Source organism: Dermacentor variabilis, chromosome 9 (genome assembly GCF_050947875.1).
Source record: "Dermacentor variabilis isolate Ectoservices chromosome 9, ASM5094787v1, whole genome shotgun sequence".
NCBI classification, from domain to species: domain Eukaryota; kingdom Metazoa; phylum Arthropoda; class Arachnida; order Ixodida; family Ixodidae; genus Dermacentor; species Dermacentor variabilis.
In genome coordinates this window covers 30,870,890-30,895,259 of record NC_134576.1, presented here as the reverse complement: position 1 = coordinate 30,895,259, position 24,370 = coordinate 30,870,890, and the positions used below count along the sequence as shown (strand labels likewise).

The window sequence follows — 24,370 nt, the reverse complement described above, 5'->3', positions numbered from 1 at the left end:
CATCATCGTCTTCCGGCGCTGAGACAGGGTTGCCTCTGCACTTTGAACGCTATCTGTCCGTGAGTTCCTCGGCGCGGGCTTTGCGTCGCCTCGAGGGATGGCGTCACGGTACGTGGCGCCTCTTACAGGCGCTTTTCTTCTTCTAAATGGGCACCGCCCACGTGGACCAGTGCACAGTATAGCGTGGCGCGTTGCAATACGGTGTGGTGTGGTGGGACGTGCCGTTGTGAAAATGCACTACACCGATTTTAAGATTGTGGCTCATATCATCTCCAACCAATCTGCTTTGCCGGTTGCCATTTCGTGCTTACATCTACTCTCGATTACGGGAGAGCCAGCAATCTTTTTCTGCTACGACTTCAGGCGTAATTATCACTTCTGGTTTAAGCTTGATAAGTAATAAAGCGGATGTCTACGAGACTGCCCAGGAGGTCTGCGCCTAGTGGATCGACTGATTGCGGCGCGATTAAAGAACTTGCTTCGGAACTTCCACACCAGCGCTACAAGGACTATGCAAGCATGAGTTAAGTGCCCTTGTCGTGACGACAGATTATCGGGTATCTGGCACTCAGCGTGTCATTATGATCTTAAAATCAGTGTGCGGCTTGTACTTTCTGCTTTGACCAATCTTCCTCATACTGTTTAACAAAAAAGCCAACAACAACGCGTGAGTTAGAAAAGCAATCAATAATGGAACTAGGTGCTAGTAGCCATAATTGGGGCACTGTATATACCAAACGTATCTACTGCAGCCCGTATTCACAGTACTTCCATTTATCGCGCATCCTGTACGTAAAACAGCCCCGCCTAAAAGATATTATTGAGTAGCGTCGTGGAACCTGTGTTATAAATGATATGTGGTGAGCCTTTATATGAAACTTGTTCGTAATTTGTATAATAATATGTGGTGCAGTGGCCAGGGCGAATGATGGAATATATATATATATATATATATATACACACGACAGCACTCCGGGAATGCAGCCACCTAAAAATCCGTTTGCCTTCATTCTTCAGCTTGGTCTCGGACTGCTGCTTCACGCCAGTCCGGGCCTTGAACCACGATATGACCGGGATAACAACGATCTCCAATGTGACCAACTGCCACGTGCCGGATGTCATGCTGATAAAGTCATGGTATTCTGTGCTGCACCCTTCGTCGGCGAGCGCAGATCGCTGGGCGCGCAACCAGCGCTCAGCGCCACCCCACAGCCCGCCTGCAAGAGCCGATCACACGCAAGCCGAGATCATTGGGCACGAACGCACTCAGAGAATGCAGCCACCTAACAATCCGTTTGTCTTCATTATTCATGTGAGAAAGCGATACGCAAAATGTATTCGCTCTAGTGACCCACTCTTGTTAGTGTTGCCGTGCCCAAGGCTGTGTGGCATCGTGTTTGAACACGCTGTGCTTATGCTAAAGCTTCTATTACTTGGCAGAGATGTCGAAAGGAATCCCGGCCCCGAAATAAGTCAACAACTGAAGGAAATAGCCGCAGATATTAAAGACATTAAGGAAAATCATCTAGCTTAAATCGATAAGAAATTGAACAGGTTGACAAGCCTAGAGCAAAATGTCGATTCTTGTAGAGAGCAAATAGCAAGCATGAATTGGGTAATAATATCACTGAAAAATAAAATCGATGTTCTAGAGAACTGTAGCAGACGCTCTAATTTGATAATATACGGACTACAAGAAGCCACTGGAAAGACACCCTTGACACTGGAACGCACAATGAATAAAGACGTTATCGAAGGCCCTCTGGAACTAAAAGCAGTAGCCATCGAACGCATACATCGGATCGGGAGAGCAGAACCTAACAAGATTCACCTGTAAGCTTCATATTACTAGATTCAAGAGATAAGCATACAATACTGAAAAAGGGGGTGCAAATACAAGGAAACTCAACAATCTATTGCAGAAGACTTCTGAAAACGCGAGCGGGATATCAGAAGAAAACTTTGGAACAGCGCGAAGGTAAACCGGTGAAAGAATGATAAGGTCTCGCTTGTTTTCGACAAACTATACATTAACAATCGCTCGTATGTTTGGAGCAACGAGCAGGATGACAAAGTGCCGCTTGAAAAAAAAAACGATTCAGAAAAGGGGCCAGAAAATCGCCGTGCCGGCAAAGCAGCGAACATCACCGGAAAAGACAAAAGCGGAGTTCTAACTCACCGAGGCGCAAAATCAGCGAACGAACACTTTTCACAGTAAATGCTAGAAGCGTCGTCAACAAACCCCAGGCCCTTGAAAACTTGATAATTGATTATCGACCTGATGTAGCAGCTATAACAGAAAAGTGGCTCACGTCCGACATTCTTGATCAAGAGTTCGCGCCGCCAAATTACTCCGTCATCCGAAAAAACTGTCCCACATGTGGTGGCAAAGTGGCGTTATTATTAAAACAAAATGTTTTGCTTTTACTGTTCTGGTTGAGACAAAAGACGCTGAGGTGGTATTTTGTAAATTGCTTTTCGAAGGTAGAAATGTTGTGTTAGGGTGTGTTTATCGGAGCCCAAACTCAGGTGACGAGTGTATCGGTGCCATTCACGACTACGTGCGACGTCACGCCCATGGTTCACGCATCGCCCTTATGGGTGATTTTAATCTTTCTGACATTAATTGGAATTACATGCACAACTCGTCAGCAGCCTCGGATGCACTATTTCATCTCAGGTTACCTTTCATCAGGCCGTTTCATGTCCAACGCGTTCGCAGGGAACTACTCAAAGCATTCTTGACCTATTACTTATCAGCCATCACTTCGATATTAAACATGTACGAAATGAAGTAAATCGTGGCATATCAGATCATGACGTATCAGTACGGTGTCACCACTTGTTGATATTACTGCCCACTTTCCTGTGTCCATAGTAAACGTCCTCCAAGACGCTGATGACAACAGCAGTCTAACATACTTGATCACGAGTTCCAGCCTTTTTCCCAAATGTGTTCCAATGCCTCCGTTGACGTAAATTCCCTTTGGCTTATGTTCAAATCTATCGTCCTCTACTGCGTCACCAACTACGTGCCTACTAAAACCAAGTGGCCGCCAAATAATAATCCCTGGATAACCCGAGAAGTAATTCAGGCAAAGCGCCATCGGAAAAGATTGCGTAGAACAACAAAAATTAAAGGAGGAGACGAATCCAGTGTGACGAAACTGCCTAATGCCATCGCGGAATTCAAGCATACAGCCAAACGTGCAAAAGAATATTATTTTAGTGTAACTATACCGAGCTTTCTTGCTAATAATCCCGGAAGGTTCTGGAGGCACTTTCTCACCAATGATAGAGAAGCGTCCCACTTACGCCCAGAGGAAGAAACTGCGAAAGCCAACGCATATAACATTTTCTTTCAATTAGTATTTACCACAGACAATAACATTATTCCCCCCATTCTAGTCAGACAGGATATAAGCATTGGCAAATTACACATTACGGACGCTGACATACATAATCTTCTGCTTAATCTTGACCCTAAAAAAGGCAGCGGTCCTGACAACATACCTAACGACTTTCTGAAAAGGCATGCGGAATGGTGCAAGATACCTCGGCATAATTTCTCGTAAGTCACTCACGACTTCACAACTAGCGAACGACGGGAAAATTGCAAAGATAATACCTATCATAAATCAGGCGACACAGCAGAAATTTCAAATTTTAGACTCATTATATTAACTAGTACATCCTGTAAACTTCTAGAGTACATAATCTTAAAGCACATAACGGTTTTTCTAGAGAGCATTGGCTTCTTGTCTCCCTACCAACATGGCTTTCGCAGTGGTTTATCAACAGTAACCCAACCAACAGAACTAGTCCAAGATCTTTCACTTATTGTCAATCACCGCGGCAAGACTGCCATGATTTTACTTGACCTATCTAAGGCATTTGATTCTGTATGCCATAACAGATTAATAGCTAAATTTGAAAGTGTTGTTGGTAAATGGCTCCTTCCAGTCTGTATAAAAGAATTTCTAGCCAATCGTTCACAAGTTGTAATCTACAAAAAAATGTTATCCATCACTGCCGCTGTTACTTCATGAGTTCCCCAAGGCTCAGTTCTTAAGCCATTACTCTTCCTAATCTATATTAATGACGTCACAGCTAACATTGGTTTTAATATAAAACTGTTCGCCGACGACTGCGTTATTTATAGCGAAATCACTAAGTATAGCGACCACATCGCACTTAATACATCCCTCAACACTCAACTATTTGGTGCTCTAACTGGCAGATGTGAATTAACGTAAAAAGTCAATGTGCATGACCATAACAAGGAAAACAAGACCATCTAACTTTACATATAAGTTTAACGGCATACCACAAACTAAAGTTGAACAACCTAAATACCTGGGAGTTACATTAACCTCAGACGTCAGGTGGCATAAACATATTTTGATTATCACCACAGGAGCATTAATCAAATTACTCTTCCTCAAAAGAAGCCTTGCGCTCTCTACGATATCAACGATTCTACTGGCCTACACAACGTTCGTTAGGCCAGTTCTCGAATATGCAAACACAGTGTGGTTTTCTCATACAACGACTAACATAATAAAATTAGAGGCACTACAATGAAAAGCTATAAGGTTCATTCCCAACAAATATAAACGCGCTGAGTCACCGACTAATATTCTAACGAAGTCTGGATTGCAAACGCTATCTACCACAGCAAAACATGCTCGCCTGAAGTTCTTGTTTCAGCTTCTAAAAAATAAGTATAAGATAGATGTGTCCAGGTACATTTCATTTTCTGAGGCTCGAAAAACACGTAACAAAGATGCGTACACTTTAACAGAATACACATGCAACAACGACACGTACAAGAATTCATTATTCCCCCTTACAGTAGCTGAAAAGAACAGACTTGATCCTGCTATAACCGCCATCGAATCGTTGTCCGAATTTATCTCACAAGTAGAAGCTGCAGTGCATAAATAAAATCATTTATTATCGCATTAATCATCCTCACAAATATTGCATTGTGTTGCTTTCGACGTCCTAATTTTCCCTTTTTTGTTGGTCGCCGTTATGTGGACATATGCTACGCTCTGTTCCCAAAATAAATGTTCATTACTGTATTACTTCTAGTCCTAAGATGATTGTTGTAACTGCCATTTTCCTGCTAATTGATCACCTATATTTCTTTCAATTCGTTTCTGCTTGGTCTCAAAGTGTATGGTTTAAGCGCATCTCTTCACACAATTTAAAAATTTCTTGACGCGTTAAGCATTATCTTTCAGTTCGCCGCTATTTCATGTATAACTGGTTACTTACATGTTCTTCACTGCTAGTACCATGTTAATAAAATGTCATGTGAAAACATGCCTTTTTTCCCTAAACTCAGCTTGCTTCTTATATTGCCATCCTTGGGCAATTGTTTTCTTTTATTTTTTTCAGTTAACTGCTCTGCCAGGATGCGTGCTGATCTAGATGTATACTGTATCGCCCAACTTCGACGCTCTCAAATGAGAGTAGCGGTATAGTACATTATATATATATATATATATATATATATCTTCATTTATCATGAACGCATAAAGCCAACAGATAATCAGGTCAATTAAAACATCCGGGAAATTAGTTGAAATTGCAATGCAGAACATAATGTAGAAATACGGTGACGAAAGTGGACAAAAAGATAACTTGCCGTCCGTGGCAGCCGAACCCACAAACTCCACAATTAGTGGCGCAACGCACACGTAATGCGGAGGTTCTGGGTTCGGCCCTCGCCGGCGGTGAGTTAACTTTTCGTCCACTTTCGTTTCCTTTCATTATTTTGTACATTTAAATTTTAACGACAGCCAATTATACGTATATAAATTCAGCAACGACCGCACATAAATTATGGCGGCACCACATTGGCAGATGAAAGCTCGGGTACAGGTGCAGAGTGCATGCAGATATTGGAAAAAATGCGTATTTTGTTTGGAAGTCTCCCAAAGCAATAGTGGATGCGGCGTTCTTGGGGAATTTCCATTGAAATATTTTCATCGTGGCCGTTTGGGGGTCCATATGAGGAATGATCAATGTCACACACACACACACACACACACGCACGCACGCACACACACACACACACACACACACACGCATATATATATATATATATATATATATATATGAAGATAGCTATAGCATTGCTAGCATAGTGTTGTATAAAATTCACTGTGTTAAAAGTTCTTCAGAGGCTGTTAACTCGCCGTGCTGGCAATAATGTTTCAATCTCTGCCTTCGTAGCTATTCTGATCGTGAAGAATTCCAACTGTCGCTGGAATTACATGCGAATTATTGTACATGTGCGCCGACTGTTTGCTGTACTACTGCCTTGTCCGTTCTTTTAGGTTACGTGAATTTTTGGCCCAAAATGTACATCCAACGTGTACACTGGGGAATAAAATTGATTTTATTTTATTTTATTTAAACAGTAGCCTCATGCGAAACGAGCATCCCGTATAGCCAAGCTGCGAGAGAAGCACGAGCTTGCGCAAAATTATAAAGATCTGTGAAAGACGCTCACGGAAGGAAAATACCCGGCAAAAATATCTGATGACGCGTTGAAGCATGCTGAAAGACTCGATCGCATGCAGCTACCCAGTGGCGAGAAATTATCTGTGCCAGCCACACAAACAAATCTCGCCCTAACGTATTCGGAATCAGACCCAAATGTAAGCCGTATTTTGGAACAAAAAAAAGAACTATTATATATTGACTCAAAGCGAACGGCTCAAATACAACTTCAGAGCACAACCCCGAACAACCTACAGGCGATCGCGCAACCTTCGCGACATGCTCGTGTCACGGAAAACTAAACTGTCTGAGCATACAGGCTGTCATGTCACCCTTGCAAGAAACCACGATGCAAAGTTTCCATTCATATGAAAACACCCCGAATGATTACTAGCAGGGCACCTGACTTTTCAATAGCAGTCAACGGTGATTTTAATTGCGACAACGCTACTGTAGTTTACTTGCTTGAATGCTGAACGTGCATTATACCAATACATTGGCCACACGTAAGCTAGCTTTCGGTTTCCTTTGAACAACCACCGAGCACATCCCAGAAGCACCCCAAATCTTTCACTGTCCAAGCACGTGAATTTGCACGGCCGCTCTCTTAAAAAGATTAAAGCCACAATGAGAGAGTCAGGCTTTAAATCGCATCACGAGCGATAATTTAACGAATACACAAATACATAAATTTAACACTATTCAAATTTAATACACAAATTTAACGCTATTCATCCGGGTATGAACTGAAATTCGTGAAAAGTGTCTTTCCTTTCACTGCTCTTACAGTGGCCATATTTTTGACCTTAGCCATCGTATTTTCATGATTTTAATTCTCATGCTATTTTTCTCAAGTTTCCATTCTGTAGCTCTTCTGATTTTGCGCCTCCTTAAGATCGTGCTACTGATGAAACGCGTGCTCAATGTTACAGTTACAATGTTACAACGCCTCTTTATCTGACCGCCTTTTAAAACATTGGTTGTCAATGTTACCAACAATCACCAATGTCACCAAACAATGTCAACATGTACTATCAATTGAACTATGGTGACTCTGTTTCTCGTTTTGACACTACGAAATATGTTTGTGGCATTATCGATATCAGAGCCCATGTAAGCGGTCTCCCTTATAACATACTGCTTAATGTGGCGAAGGCCATGAAACTATTGAAATGGTAATAAAGGCCCTTTTCCAAAATGACACCAAATATTTGCTATATATATATATATATATATATATATATATATATATAGTCATTTTTCAAGACGTCAAGAAACAACGACCTTGTCCTTGTATCTTGGCTTCTTGTGATACGACATAAAATCAGGCCCTCGGTTTTCTATCTTCTCGTCATATATGTGTATATATATATATATATATATTAGTCATATCATAAGAAGCCCTCAAACACTGACACCAAGGACAACACAGGAGAAATTACTTGTGCTTAGTTGATGAAATAAAGAAAACGATAAATTAATGGAAATGACCGTGGATAAAAAGAATTTCGAAGGTTAAAATTTCGAAATGCGAAGGTTGTGGCCTCGGTCCCCACCTGCGGCAAGTTGTTTTTTTCATCCACTTTCATTTCCATAAGTTTATCGTTTTATTTATTTTCATTTATTAAGCACATGTAATTTCCTCTATGTTGTCCTTGGTGTCAGTGTTTTTTGGCTTCTTATGATATGACAAATAAAAAAATCGGGCCCCTCGGTAAATCCATTTCCTCCTCGTTTATTACATAACGAGGGTCTCGAATCCGGCAACATTGATGCCTTCAGGTAGCATGTGTGGGTTTATTGATCAGTCACCTTCAGCCACGTGACGCCTGCGGCAGGAAGGACGTTCCACATCCGACGCCAAGGTCTGTGAGTGGTGGCGCTGGCTAACACTCCCAGGGTTCTACTATGAAACATATGTACCCAAGAAAGTGAATGGGGAAACGGCGCAGCGGTAGCTCAATTGGTAGAGCATCGCACGCGAAATGCGAAGGTTGTGGGTTCGGTCCCCACCACCTGCGGCAAGTTGTTTTTTCATCGACTTTCATTTCCATTTTTTATAGTTTTATTTATTTCATTTATTAAGCACAAGTAATTGCCCCTATGTTGTCCTTCGTGTCAGTGCTTTTTGGCTTCTTATGATATGACTAATAAAAAAATCGGGCCCCTCGGTTATTCCCCTTTCTTCTCGTTTATATGTGCATAATATATATATGTGTGTTTGTGTGTGTGTGCCTGCGGATGTCTGTGCAAGTGTGCGTGTGTACGCGTAAATAAATAGGTATGTTAACAATAATAAACACGTCCGACCGCCCGATTCATCCCGGTACCCATCGCACAGATACCTGATAGCTCAACGATTAGGTTATCTAAAAAGGCGGAATAGAGCATCCTTAAGAATTTTCCGCATGCAAGCTACCGCGTTCAGACGCTTGTAAGCTTTTCGGAACATCTACAGTTTCGCATCCGTCTGATCTCATGCATCATTGAGGCGCTACGCCTGCAACACTGATAACGCCAACGCATATGAGATGTTTGGTAGCAGAGGACGCTGTTCCTTCCAGCCAGCAGCCTTGAGTGATGCGACGCGCCAAGAGGCCTCGTATTCTTTGAACACCGTGCTATAAGTTCAAACGCCACGCTAAACTTTGCACCGAGTACCGTTAAGTCGGTGAATCTTGCTCCGAGCAAACCTGCCTGTTTTCTTACACATATGAGCCCGCACCGATCACATGTCCTATTCATCACCGGCATGTCATGATCATTATCATAAGGAAGGTTGGGTCTTCGCCGGGCCTCCCTGGCGAAATAAAGGTTCCCCTACCTCCTGTGCATCCGTTGTACTTTCTCGAGGTTCGCTCAGGTGAACACTTGCTCCTACTATCCACCACCGTGTCCCTGGACAAGATGCCCTAGACTCCCACCATCATCGCCCTGACATAGCAAGCTGCACTTTCTTTGGTATTCAGCGGCCACCAGAGGGTTTACCACCTGTTCGCTGGTATTCGAAAGGAAAAAAAAGAACACATAGGACTGCTTGGTCGATTATGACCGAATAAGTTTTGCTAACCGATGGGAATTATTTTGCTCTTACGAAGAAACGCCTCGATGCTTGGGAATAACGCATCGCTAATTCTAACACATCGCGCGTCGAGGACATTTTAGCACCTTGTCGTCGCGTCGATTCTGCTGATATCATCGCGTCAATATCATCCTTAAATGTATATAAGCTGTTACCATCAATGCCACATCCCAAGATCAACCACCAAACTACCCTCGCTGAAATCGTCGCATTGAGACAGTGGTATGACGAACGCAAATTTGTACGGTTACAGTTGGTCTCTTGTGAAAAGCCCGAAACGACAGACCGGAGCTTCGTGCCGACATTCAGGCGGTCATGCGCGCAAAAACTCTGGCCGTATATTACCTTCTAGCGTGGCGTCATTAAGAAAGAGCTAGCGTGCACGACTGCTTCTACCCATGTCCCTCGGCTTTTGAAGTCGCTGCCACACCGACGACAAATGTACGCTTAATCCCACGGCCCTACCCTGTATCTCGCATTGACGACGCATATGATCCCCTGCAAGATTCTGAGTACCTTTATTGTTCCCTTAATCTGCGTTCCCGCTATTGGCAAACTCCAGAGCAAGGAGATGACAAAAAAAAGCTTTTGCAACCTGAGATGCAGATTACGGGCCTTCTGTCACTGTCATGGAACCATAGATTTTGAGCACAGCATTATCGACGGTCTCCTGCTATACCTGAAATGAATCACTTGGTTCTGTAAGTTGAATTATATCCTTAATGTCTAATCAAAATTTGTTGAGAAACTGCAACGCTATTTAGCGTTCTAACGCTGGTCCTCAGCTCATCAGGAAAAAGTGCAGATTCAAAAGCAAGGGAATTAAAAGCTTTTTTGTGAAGCTCTCCTGACTTTAAGAACAATTTTGTGGCCTTTCGCTTTGCAGACCTCCGAAAGGACCAAACTCTCACGTAATTTCCTCCATCTCGATTTTTATTTTCACCGTTTCCCAATTCGCTTTCATCTCTCTACCAAGAAGGTTTGGTACCTGTTACCTGTTGCTTCTTTGCGGCGCTCAATTTCATTGCTCTCCAGAATGTGAAAGTGCTTTTGACCTGCTCAACGGCGCCATCACATGAAAACATTTACATCGCTTAATTGGTAAGTGAGCTGCGGCTCTCTTGCATGTGTACACCAGCGGACTTTTCTTATGTAACACAACAATCCTTCGCGCGAGAAAGTGATCGCATACTCCATCCGTGCAAACATGTCTACTGAGCCAGCGACGTCTAACGGTACCTGCTGGGTCAAGCGTGATCAGCAGCTATAGACCGTTACACGTCACTGTCTGCCTCGGAAGCACCCGGAGGCCACCGTTCCCGCGCTTTACACAAGGGTGACGCCAAATGTACATCTCTGGAGATCCGAGTAGCCTCCTTTGTCTGCAAGAATATGACCTCAGATTATTTCTAAAACTGATAAGCAGCCTCACCTTGCCATGATGTCGGCGTTCTTCTCGCTGCCTCTTTTTGCGCCTCCGCTCAACTGTCCGGAATCCCAATTGTTCCATAGGTGCTTGGACGTCTCCTCTACAGGAAAGTCTTTGCTGTCGCTAAAGACCAGCTTTCCTGAGTGGCTAACCACCATTCTTCTCTCGGACTATCTTACTCATACACTAATACCCTTGACCTACATTAGACCGTCTCTGAAAACATTCTTGGCCTCTTAACACCCAGCATCGTCGAGAACTGACAGAAGAGAAGCTGGAATGTTGCGTGAGAAGCTCGACACATTTGTCGTCCTGATGGTCAGCGCTGGCTCCCCAGTTCAGCATGCTCCCTTCTCGCTGATTTCTCTAGAGCCTTTCACAACAATTTTAGCGCTTCCTTTCTCAGTTCCCCAAAACCTACTACCTGATTAGAAGCCATTTATACTGGTCCGGCCTTTCGATAGCGAAGCAATGTACACCGCTTTTTGCGCTCATTGTCAGCGTCGCATGCATTCGAGCTACGCGCCTGCCCATCACGCACTGCCAGTTGCGTGATCCACCGTACCAGTTGGAATACGGTGGCATCGACCTTACTGCGCCCCTTCTTTTCACTATCACTGGCAATCGGCGAATAGTAAATGCCGTCGACCACCTGATTCGCGACGCTGAGACAACGTCAAAAATTTCTTCCTTCGTTCTTCAAGGTATACTATTGCGCCATGGCACTTTTATTGTCCTGAGTGACATTGGAATGCCATCATTCTCACAAATGTCAGCAAATGCGCTTCGAGCTTCTGGTACCACCCACAAGGCAAAATTTCGCTGTCATCTGCTGGTTAACGGTCACAGTTAGTGATCTCATCGCGCGCTAGATGCATGACTGCCGTCTATATTCAACCGCACCTCATAAAGTGTCACATGCTTTTGTCATTTGTCACTTGCAAAATAACATGGAGGTTAAGCGCACAAGTGCTTACTTCAGATATTTCCATTTTTCACTTCCTTACTAAACGTTTCTTTCATCACCGCATCTCTCAATTCATTTGTATATTTCCGCGCAGAATGCATTTTACGCTCTACAGCGACCCTAGTGTGATAGCATGCACAGAGAAGCCAGACAAGTCAGCGAGATTCACCGCCGCGCGGAGCTCTCTATGTGTGCAAGGAACGCCCGTGAACTTTTGAGTTTCACGTGCTTCCGTGAGACTCACGCAGACCCTTTGCGTTCTGCGCAGGCGCACTACTCACACGTAAGAGCTCTACGTACGCAAAGCCTTTACGTACGTGAAACTAAAACTGTCTAATATCGCAGATCGGTTTGAAGAGGCCCGCGCAAGCGTGCACTTTGGCCACGTCGCACACCACTTTTAAGGCGCACGAGCGCTGCCAACGCGTCCCTGTGGCACTACGGCGTCCGCGATTCACGTGGCAACGCCGTAGTAGACGCCGTGGTTGTATCCACTCTGTACGGAGCGGCGGGTGAGGCGGACGTCGAGGCATTCTAGCGGCGGCCGCAGAACACCCCTCCTCCATCGCCTGACACCCGTGCCTCGCGCGCGACAGGAGAGGGCACGCATCCGGACTGCGTTCCTCGCTCGGGCACGCGAGATTGAACCGCGTTCGCCGGCTCACCCTCGCACACTTTCACTCGCACATACAGCGTACGGCGCGCGGCGAAGGTTTTATCGCCGTTGGACTTGATACGGAACCTCACGGCGACGCCGATGGCAGGAATACACCTGGAGTGTCCTTATAATTGCTATCGCAATAAAAGCACCTCGTAAAGATATCTGTGCAAGTAATAAGAAATGAAAGTTTTGGGCTCTGCAGAGCAGCTTCAGTAGCCACGATTCATATATGCGCTGTGCAAAATATCATGGCCGCAGCATAGTTTTAATAATTTTTGTGTTTTTAACGCGTGCACTGATAGTACCGTTTAACTACAGTTCTGTCATAACAACAATATCTCCTCATCATGCTCAGTTTGTATTCTAAGTGCCTCCTTTTGCCAGCCGGTGGTGGCGATTTGTTGCACTTCCGGACGCAGTTTCGCAGGGAAAAAATGTATTCGAGCATGAAACTGCGCCATTGCTCCTGACTCACCCGCTGTTCTGGATGTCGTCTCGAAAATTCGCCCATGCCACCGGGGCCAGGTCCGATGAACCACCAAGATGAGGTGCCGACGGCGGCTTGCCGTCGTAGATTTGCAGCCGACTGGTTCCTAATTCCGGTGCAGCCCAAGCCCATTGGCAGTCAGCCGCTTCACACGCAACCAAGAAACCAGCCAGGAAAGAAAGCGGAAATAATATGCCGATGGACACCCCCGAGTGACTCATTTAGCTTTTGGTTTTCTCAGTAGAAGACCTGCACACAGCAAAAACATAAGCATACAAACATCGTAAGCGATTTCTCGATAAGGTATCTTACGAAACCCGTATGAATAATAAAATTGACCATGTTTTGTAGCTTGGAGCCCTCTGTATACATTTAGGGGGGGGGGGTGGCTTTCTGGCGTAAAATGATGTATAAATTCTGTAGACGGCACTGTATGTCTTCATGTGAACGCCAGTTTAAAAATTTGGAGGACGCTTAAGCTTCGCCTTTGAGAGAGGGACGCGATAGCGTTCAAATACCCGTACTGCTTTTTATGCTTCCCGGCAACTGCAGCTTACGCAACCGCAACGTTTACTGGAAAACACGTACGCGCAAGAACGACAGCAACTTGTCTCTTCCATAGCAAACATCCATGAGAGACCGCTATCGGACGAGTTTATTTTAGGTCCTTGGCCTAATGCAACCAGCGCAGCCCTGGTAACAAGAGCCGCTGTAGCTTTTCTCCAAGCCACTGGGCTGGACGCACGCCTTTAGAGATACCACAACTCTGTGAATTTGTATATACGCATCTCTTCCTTATACCATCATCATTCATCAGCCCTTTCCCTCCCCGTCCCTTTTCCCCAGAGTAGAGTAGCAGGCCAGAGCAAGTTATAGCTCAGGCCGACCTCTCTGCCTTTCTGTAAATAAATTTCTCTCTCTCTCTCTGGCTGCGAATGCTATGCACGAAGGCGAGCTTTCTGGTAGAAACGCGGCCTCGTGTGTGGGTCGGTCTCCTGTTATTGTATCGCACTCTTAATATTTCAGTCTGAGAAGATCCAAAACAAAGCACATGCGCTGTCGGTGTTTTTTTTTCCTACATTTGTTTGTGGGCTGCCGTTCTCAACATACCGAGGAATAACCTGTAAAGAATGAAAGACAAAGTATGAGCAAGTTTAGAGGTAGAGAAGGGGTTGGCTACGCCTGGTTGGGAATTTGATTCGCAATTCTTTTTGCCGAGGCGATGTCCAATGCGGGACGCTCGATTTTATGCGACACGGACTGCTTAACGTTATCGCGTTAATATATTGCTTAAAGGTATGATGTTTTTAATGACTTGTTATATTTAGTCCATTCATTGTTTTATTTCAAGAAGTGTCGCAATCTCTCTTCCTACTCAAGTTCATCCATCTGTACAATACCCACATTAATAAAGTTTAGATATCCTTCAATAATATTTCTTACATTTTGATACCTCATTGGAACTACTTTCCGTTCTATTCACTTGACAAAAAAAAAGGCATTGACAATTTCGGGGCCTTCGGTTGCCTTAATGAAGAATAATAGGAACACGTAGGCTTCGAAAAAAAAGCTAGCCACACCCCCAAAACGGGAAAACTTAATCAAGGCAACTAAAGCTGCAATAAATGCATTCGTATCATGCCGTTTATGCAAAGTGAAAATTGCATGCTTTGTACAATACCTAATGGAAAGGAATCTCCGTATAAAGTTACACAATTGAAAAAGTGAACACCAGGACATAAAAAGTGTCCCACCTTATGTGGACCAATATCTTAAAAACGTCCGTATACGTTATACCATGCTCACATACAGGATAATTCGCAATCCAGTTAAGTAACTTACACACCATATATTTACTTGATATACATGTATTAGTAAATAACCAGACATAACTGAACTGTTCGCATATATTCCCATTCCAGCCATTTTTTTTTCATACGAGGCATTTCTATTCAGAGTGCAACGATATTTCGTGGTTTCCTTGGGCCGATTCCTGTACAAGACATTGCAAGCACGCACACACGCGCACCCACACATACATGCACATTTCTCAGAAGTTGTTTTTATTGGCATACGCGCCGTCAACGAAACTATTTTTTCTGTCAGGATAATTTCTTTAAAAAAAAGTTCATTGTTTTGTAAAAATTTCTCGAGCAGCATGTGAAAGCTTCCCAGAGAAGTCAATGCCGGACTTCCTGCAAGGTTTGGGGTGCATATCTCAAAACTGGTGCTGGTCTGAGGGCCCTTAGAGAATGTGTCACAAGCGTCGATCAACTACTGTTTCGAAAAAAATTATTCAATAATAAGGTTACACCTTTCATGTTAAAAAATGGGTGTCTAAGGTATCCATATTAGCGCGTCAAGAAAGCACATACTTGGGGGGGTAGATGTAGAAAGCAACAGAACGGGGACTAAGCTGTTTGTGATGCAGTAGCATTGATTCTTTGGGTAGTCGGTGCGCAGGTAATCGAAACGGTGTGGCGCGAAAAAGAGGTGGACACGAAGATATATGAAATGTATGCCAACGCATTCTGAGTGCTCACCATTCGAAGGGCGTCATCGAAAGAATACGAAAAAGCAAGGTGCATTCCTGTGGCAATCGCGTCTAAAAATGTTAGCAATGCATGCATTACCGACATGCATTAACGGCACTTTTGTTTATAGTTTTGAGAACAAGATCCGGCTATTTGATACGTCGCTGTGACTTTTTGCTGCTATGTCACTAAAACCAATGCGAAGGCAAGTGCACACTTATGCCAAAATGCAGGCAACAGGAGCGTGAAAACATTAAGCGATTAAGACGGCAGCTACTGTTATATCGCCGCGGTCACATCGGTGGGTTCTGAAATACTCTTCACATTAAAAATGACTCAGCGCCCTTCCACTCTGTGAAGAAGGGTGACCAGCGAAGCTGTGTATGTGGGCCCCTTAATGACGAACTGCACTTCCGCCGCGGGTCGGCCCGGCATTGCACTATCCTAGGTATCGGAACACGTATGGGGAGTTTTTCGCTTACGACACGAAAATTTCATAGGAGGGTAGAGGTATACAGCTTCGCAGTAAAAAAAAAAAAAGAAAAAAAAATCGGCATTGGCCATAACCGTGGATAACCAGGTTTTCGTTAATATGACATCAGCATTGTTTGTGCCAATAAATGAAGGCCGGTCATCGCGCTTGTTTAGGAAGCTGTGAATATTAGAAAAAAGAAGAAAAATATTGTTACCAGAGACACCGATTTTCTTTGATAGCTGTGACGAACAGGTATCATGACCCAACAGGTGCGGCTTAATGGGCGTGAAAAGGTAAACATATATAAGGATGCACTTGTCAAGCACTATCTTTTGATGGCAGAAATATGACGCAGTTTGCTGATGTAAAGATCATCGTGGCAAAAGGAAGGGAGCTTCCCGCCAGCTTTCCTAAATTCCGACAGCCTTTTTCCGAGATGTGTGAGTGGAAATACAGTAATACTTCGTAGTATTCCGACACCACTTGTTAGAGCTTCTGTTGTCTCAGTTTCTGTGCCAAAGTCTGCGAAAGAGCTGAGGGCTTGTCTATCGTTACGGACGCTCCTGCATGCATGGGAAAGAGCCCCACTCGAAGTTGGCGATATATAGGTTCTCTCAAGATATGGCGCGAAGATAAGTCAAGTGCCGGCGATGCACGCAAATGGCTCTGCTGCACGTCGCCCACCGATATCCAGAGTATTTGACGCTATAAGAAGTTTGGGTGGCTTTTCTCGAACTTGGCGGCTGTAGTATAGTCTCGATGCCATAACACAGACGCAATATTTAGGCTGTGCACATAAATCATCGCCGTGAACGAACACACGCTCACTTATCCCAAGTTGTTTTTATTTGCATACGCGCCGTTAGCGAAGCTGTTTTCTCACGCGCGACATTTCTCTTCAAATGCACTGAAATATACGGTGTATAAGCAGCGCAATGGGATTGTGAATTGTCCTGTAAAGTGTTACCGTGGTGTAAATTATAATGACGCTCTTTAATAATTTGCCCCACATTAGGTTGGGAGACTTTGTTTGCGTTACTGTTGTCTTTGTTCATTTAAGCTACACTTATATTTCAGGGCCGGGGAGCACATGCAATGCGTTGAGCTGTTTCTTAGCGATAGCGCAGGCCAAGGCTAGTTCCAACAATGGACTCGCCGAGTACCTGTTTCGAAAGCGGAAATTTAACCTGAAGTTGCTCGCACTGCTCTTAATAATTAATAACTTGAGCCAAATTACATATCAGTCTAAAGCTAGCCATCAAGATTAGTATGGATCGAAGAAACAAGGACGCAGATCGTCTACACAGGTTTATCTGAGAAAGCTCACTCGGTGAAATGCAGAGAATTGAGGAGTTGCAACTGCGCCGACTGCTGAGCGCATTAGGAGTGACATTCCAAAGCACCGCCTCGCGATGTCTAGGCGATGTCACAATATTATCCCGAAGCTCACACGCGTTGTTTACAATCTACTCGTGGCCAACAAACGAGAAGCGAAGCTTACCGTAGGGAGACGCCGGCGCCCGTCTGTCTATGCCGCTCCACGCAGGGCACTGGCTTATCGCAACGGGGACGACGTCACGTGTTGGCGCTACTGGCGTCATCGAGCTTCCTTCAACGCTACCGTTTCAGGGCAAAAGGCGCGGGGAGACACAGGTCTCCTCGAAACGTGCTCGCATCAAATATTGTTATCCGTGCTGCAGCGCAAATAGAGAAAGGGTAAATATCCGAGAACACCTAAGCGCTTCTTGTGAGTTGTGAATGCGAAAGGATTATGTCCAACTGAACGCCGTTGAGCGGTGCTTCGAGATTGCTCGTCGGCAACGAGCGTGTTAAGATGCTTAGCCAACGCCTCGTAGATAGCACAAGGCTGGTGCACTTCGATCCGTGGCGTCATGCTAGCTTGCCCAGCTGCTATAGAATCAAACGGTGATGCTCCCGAGTAAGCCGCGGTGATTTTGACGTCACCGCCTTCGTCACGCCAGGCTTGGAAATGGAAATTTCGGTCCAAGTAGCATAATGTAATAAAGGAGAGTACACAGGTCCGCTGTCTAGGAGGCGCTGCTATATCCCAGCGGGTCTGTTTTTTATACACTCGGCTTCTGAGCGTGGAGTTGTATGTTCGAAGCTCACTTCCGCCAACGTTTTACAGCGAAAGCTGTGTATGACTAACCTTCCGCCGCTTTTCCGGCTTCCAGCTACAGACACGGGCTTAGCAATTTCTAACAAACCCATACGGGTTGTTACGGTTGGCGTGTAACACCCCGGACAGACCACCATGCCTCACCCAAGCGGTGGATGGATTCCTAATTTGCTATGGTTGTCTCGAGTGGCTGCTGGTCTCGCGGACGCCCCGCAGTGTTGACAGGCCCCTTTGTGTGCGTGCGTGAAAAACCATTTCCGAGAACTGTCCGACTGCAGGGGAGACCCTTTCCGCGAAACAACGTCGCCTAGAAGAAAGGAGCAGCCGCAAAGCAATGACAGGGACGTGCAACGTCGCCCAGGAGGAAAGGAGCAGCCGCAAAGCACTAACGGAGACTAGGTGCATGTCACGTGACGTTTACGTGAGCAAGATCCCGCCTAAGATTTTAGTGGGCCTATTTAAGGGGCCCCGCAATGTACTTTTTCAGTTCATCCATTCTCTTATTCTTATACTTCAACCTTTGAATAAACAGTGCAAGTTTCGCAGTAGTAATCGTCTAGTCCTTGCCTGGTCGCCATGGTCTACCAGACTCCTGCAGCCCACCGACAACGCCACGCTACCCAATAGTAACGCCGGTCGAGATTCAAGAAACAGGCGTCGCAACAAGGTGCAGTGCGGCAGCGCAGTTGTCAAAAGACAGAACAGATTTGAACGCTCGCCATGAACAATTGCATAACATCATGGTTATGTAAACGTTGAGAATGTAAACGGTGCCGGCGCGAAAAGACCACCGATGAAGGGTGTTCCCGCTATGCGGAACGAAAACTACAATCGCGAGCCAGGGCTCCTCCGAATGATCAAAGACGCCAGACTAGCAACGCAAATGTGACAGCCATACCACTTTATGGAGATGGAATGGCAGCGAAAGCACTTTGCTTTCCGTTTGAGAGCTTCGACAGTCGTCAGCTTGCAGGCGCATTCCTTTTCTGATGCACTGTATGCGTCCTCACGAACTGAAAGCTTTCTACTGGCGTACAGTACAGGATGCTCGTTCTCGTCATCTCTCTTTTGACAGAGCACCACCCCCATACCCCTGTCACTGGCATCACACCGAAGAATGAATGGCTTAGAGTAGTCGGACGCGTTCAACACTGGCTGACTCGTTAGTGCGTTCTTCAGCATACTAAAAGCCTTTTCTTTTGCGTCATCCCACTTTACCGTTTGTGGTTCTGTTTTTCTGAGAGCATCCGTTAAAAGACTCGCAATCTCGGAATACCGCGGAATATATCTTTGGTAATAACCCGCCAAGCCAAGAAATGATCTGATGTCCCGCTTGGTGCGTGGTTGCGGGAAGTTTTCTATTGCGGTCACTTTAACCTCGGAAGGCCGACGATGGCCTTGCCCAATACATGACCTAGATAAGCTACCTCCGTGCGCCCTAATTGGCATTTGGGAGCCTTAACAGTTAAGTTGGCCTCTCGTAGACGACACAACACGGTTCGCAGGTGTTGCATATGGTCCGCCCATGATGAAGAAAAGATAGCTATGTCATCGAGATAGGGAAGTGCAAAGTCCTCCATTCCTCGTAGCACCTGGTCCATAAGGCTAGAGAAGCAATATGGCACATTCTTCAATCCAAAACTCAGGATTTTCGGACGAAAGGTTCCCATCGGGGAAATAAACGCTGCAAGCCTGCTTGCCCTCTCGGTCAACGGAACCTGCCAATACCCTGCTGACTAAATCGAGCGTAGAAATGAAATTAGCACTGCTCACTTTCTCAAGCCTTTCCTCGATATGCGGTATTGGATAAGTCTGGTCCTTCGTGATTAAATTGAGCCTGCGGTAGTCGATACATGGGCGCGGCTCTGTTCGTGGGACCTCAACTAAGATAAGAGTTGAGGTATAATCACTCTCTCCTGGCTCGATTACACCTAGCTCTGACATCTTGTTTATTTCAGCGGTCATGACTTCACGTTGACGAGGCGAAACGCGATAAGCTTTCGAACGGACAGGGTCCGACGAAGTTAACTCGATATCGTGAACGATCGCAGTTGTCCTGCCCGGTGTGTCTGAAAAGACGTCTTTAAATTCAAACACGAGTTCCCTCACTTCGGCCCTTTGATTGGGATTCAACTCCGCCTGTTCTACTAACTTATCACTGGTATAGTCAATGTCTTTTGTCTCCGTCACTGCTATTAACTCTGGAAAGTCGACAGGCATTTCCTCAAATTGGTTCTTCAACGAGGGTTTCAGGATCATTACCTTTCCCCAACTTCAAAGCGTCGCGTGCGAGCCGTCCTGTCATAGAAGTGCTCAGCATTGTTTTGTGCGTTACGCATTTCCTGCTCAACAATCATTGTGGCAGGGCTTACGTTTAACAGTTTTCTCCTACATTCTGCCTCTCGCGACATTTCAGGCTCCGCTGCTTTCCTGGTTTCTTCATTAGCTGGCGTACTTTCCGCCTCATCCCCTATAGGGCTGTCCTGTCCAGTACTGGTTGACGAATCAGCTGTCAAACCTGTTTTCTCCACCACTGGATATTCGTACACTGCCTTGGAACGAGTTAGGGCTTGCACTGTTCCCTCACTGAACCCGATTCCCATGCGTCGTAGCAAATCCTCTGATTGGTTAGAAAACAAATATGGATACTGCGGCGGGAGATGTGACGAGACGGCGGCTTCAGTGTCCAGTACTCCGAAAGGGCCTTCAATACGAATTTTGGCCACCGGGAGACAAACACTGGAGGCCCCTACGGCTTGCCTTATCGAAGCACATTCTCCAGTGAACTGGCCTTCCTTTACGTAGGACGGATGCACTACGTCCATTGTGGCTGCCGAGTCGCGAAGCACTCTACACGGTTTGCCGTTTACCACGAGGTCTCGAATGTAGGGTTCTAGCAAGTTCAGATTGTCTGCGTTACTAGTTAGTGACATCAACACTAGTTTGGGATTTTTGCATCCTACGGAGATATGCCCCGTTTGCTGGCAGTTTTAGCAAACTATTGGTTTCTTGTCCTCGAAAGCCCTGTTCTTTTGCCTTTCTGGCCTTTGTTCGGGTGACTCCTTTTCTCCCTCGCTTTCCTCGTCACTAGTTTTCACCGAATCTGACCTTTCCATTGTTTTATACCGACTCGACTTTGACCATCGCTTTGGCTTGTCGGGTCTGTATTTATTCACCTCCTTCTTAGGAGCTTCGTTGCCATCGTCCGCACGGCGAGTTACGTACTCCTCAGCGAGATCGGCCGCTCTCGAAACTCTCTACGCCTGGCCTATCCTGAACCCAATACTTGATGTTTATTGGCAGCCGGTGGTAGAACTGTTCTAAAGCAACGCACCGCATTGTCTTTTCGGCGTCGCCGAGTGCACCCTCTTCTCGGAGCCATTCCTTCAGGTTTATCTCCAAGGTGTATGCAAAATCTGAATATGACTCACTTTTGGTCTTCTCGACTTCCCTGAACTTTCGGCTGAATGCTTCCGCTGATAGCCTGTACTTTTTAAGCAAATTTGCTTTGACTTCATCGAAGTCCTCTGCTTCTTCCTTCCCCATGCGGGCAATAATATCAGCTACCTCACGTGGCAGTAACGTAAGCAAACGTTGCGGCCACGTGTTTCTCGCGAATTTTGCCTTCTCACAGGTGCGTTCAAACTGTACCAGAAAAAGACCTATGTCCTCTCCTACTGCGTAGGGTGCCATCAAGTCATTCTGCGCTCGTTTTCACGTGCCTCTGTGTTAGGTCTCTCGCTATTTTGTGCTTTCAGAAGCTCAATCTCTAGGCGCTTCATTTCGAGTGCGTCGCGTGCAACATGGTCGCGCTCTTCTTTGGCCTCACGTCCGGCGCGCTCGCGCTCTTCTTTTTCCTCTAGGCGCTTACGCTCTTCTTTTTCCTCAAGGCGCTTACGCTCTTCCTCTTTCTCTTTAATGCTCTCGAGGCATTCCGTCAGTTCCTCGTCGTCTGCCCCGGTCGCTTCGATCGCCTCAATGATCTCCGGCTCTCTCTTTGATTCGGCAATTTGGAGGCCCAACTCTTTGGCCAAGCTCAACAATTCCTGCTTCTTTAGTGCCTTCAAGTTCATGGCTGCCCTTAGCGCTGCTAAACCTTCACTCTATACAACCTTGACGTATTCAAACTTCCGTCAACGGATTAAAGAAAAATCACTGCAATGTACTTTCCAAAAAATACGTAAAAGCCAAGTGATATCACAGTGAAGAAAAGCCGTGCACTCACCATATGCAGTCATGATCCAGACACCTTCCTTCCGAACGTTGTCGCCAGGACGAAGAGGCTACGATCTCGTAGTTGTCGTCCAAGTTGGGGTCTCCAGGATTCCGTATCCCAATCGCTGCCAGTCAGTTTGTTGCGTACTCCAGGGTAGCGTACCGTACTGCTGCCGAGAAGTAGCGGCGCCTGCCTATCGAAGCTCGACCGACATTACTTATTGGGTAGCGTGGCGTTGTCGGTGGGCTGCAGGCATCCGGTAGACCATGGCGACCAAGCAAGGGCGAGACGATTTGCTAGTGCGAAACTTGCACGGTTTATTCAAAGGTAGTTGAAAGAAAATGAGAAGAGCATGAAGTATATCAAAGTACATTTCGGAGCACCTTAAATAGGCTCTCTACAAGTGTGGGCGGGATCTTGCTTCCGTCGATGTCATGTGACAGGCACAGAGAGAGGGCCCTTCCTCCTCTGGCATTACCGAGCAAGGAAAGGAAAAGTCACGCCTCATTTCGACGAAGCCTGGTAGAAGGCCGGGTGGTAGAAGGCCGGGTGATAGAAGGCCGGGTGATAGAAGGCCCTTCGTGCGCAAGGTGCGTGACGTTAACCATCGCAGGAGAAGTCAAGCCTCCTTTCGACGAAGCCTGGTAGAAGGCCGGGCGAAATTCCTGTCACCACGTGGTGTCAGAGGCCAACCCTAACAGGCTACTAACTAATTCGTGTTGTGACAGTGCTATGGGAAGGCCACGTATAGTGAAGACAAGGTAAATATACCTGGTGGCGAAGCTTCCGTAGAAGCCCATACGTTCGAAACATGGCATTTCATCGGGGGTTCATGGGGCTTAGCGCCACCTGTGTGACGAGGAAACACTTCCACAAGAAGAAAAAATGACGTGACGCTATGCGTGTTAAAAATAGAAGTGACGTCATTTTGCCCTCAAAGACGCTAAACTTGTTTTTGTGGCCTTTCGTTAGAGCTGCGCATTCAAACGCCCACCATTTGACTTGATGGGCGTTTGGAGCCGTCAGCGCAAAATGTCAGCCGTACGGGTGTCAAAATCGCACCCCTGAACAAAACATACTTTCTTAAGAGGCGAACGAAAGCTTCAGGTCTGCGGCGAATGCATTTCGATGTGGCGAAATGCGAAAACACCAGTGTACCTAGCTTTAGGTGAACGTTAAAGAAACCCAGGCGGTCCAGATTGTTCCGGAGTCCCACACTTCGACGTGCCTCATGATCAGATCGTTGCCATGGCACGTAAAACCCCATAATTTGTTAATAATAAAGCTTCGAGTGTAAAGTGCTAGTCAGATAGTCGGACGTTGAGCCCGTCGGCCAGCGCAGTCGCACGAAAGTAGCTAAGGTAAACAATTATCTGGCTGTCGTAACTCACTACATTTGACCGAACAGGTTAGGAAGCGATTAAACTAGCCGTGCTACCAAATTCAGACAAGCGTCGACAAGCAAAACAACACAACGTGTGAGGGGGTGTATTGTAACACTTGAACACTTCAGACAGCGGTGTAAGGATGGCCACTGAAAAAAAAAGGTACTCATTCATAATGATAAAATAAAATAGTTGTCTTTTCTTTACTCAGCACGCATATATAAAAGTGACTAGGATATTTTATTTTGTTGAGGGAATCAGTGTCTTGCTACAATTAAAAAAAAGTTCTTTTTCTTTCCAAATATTTGTTTCCTCCCATAGTCGCGCTTCAATCGCTGCTCCCATAACCGCCATTAATGATATTGCTGACAATTAGTTGTGAACAACTTGCCGCCCGAAGCTTCGCGACCAATTTGGTCCCATTCCGGTGGCACGCGCTCCGCATTTTAGTCATTGTTTGCGGACGCACTGTGCTTTC

At 45.7% G+C, this 24,370-nt stretch overlaps 1 protein-coding gene across 8 annotated transcripts in view; it reads right to left on the bottom strand.

Moving 5' to 3' along the window:
- LOC142592566 (putative phospholipase B-like 2) overlaps window positions 1–24,370 on the bottom strand; it is a 137,600-nt gene that overhangs the window by 90,331 nt on the left and 22,899 nt on the right. For 5 of the 8 annotated variants that reach the window (XM_075704085.1, XM_075704090.1, XM_075704089.1 and 2 more), the window contains exons 2-3: window positions 17,653–17,845; window positions 13,131–13,391 (exon numbers count right to left, since the gene is read on the bottom strand). In XM_075704085.1, coding sequence (XP_075560200.1) covers window positions 13,131–13,363 — 233 coding nt within the window. In that variant the 5' untranslated portion in view covers window positions 13,364–13,391; window positions 17,653–17,845. Of the gene's footprint in view, window positions 1–13,130; window positions 13,392–16,365; window positions 16,427–17,652; window positions 17,854–24,370 lie in introns of those variants that run through there. The other 3 variants (XM_075704087.1, XM_075704086.1, XM_075704088.1) reach the window with 3 other exon arrangements.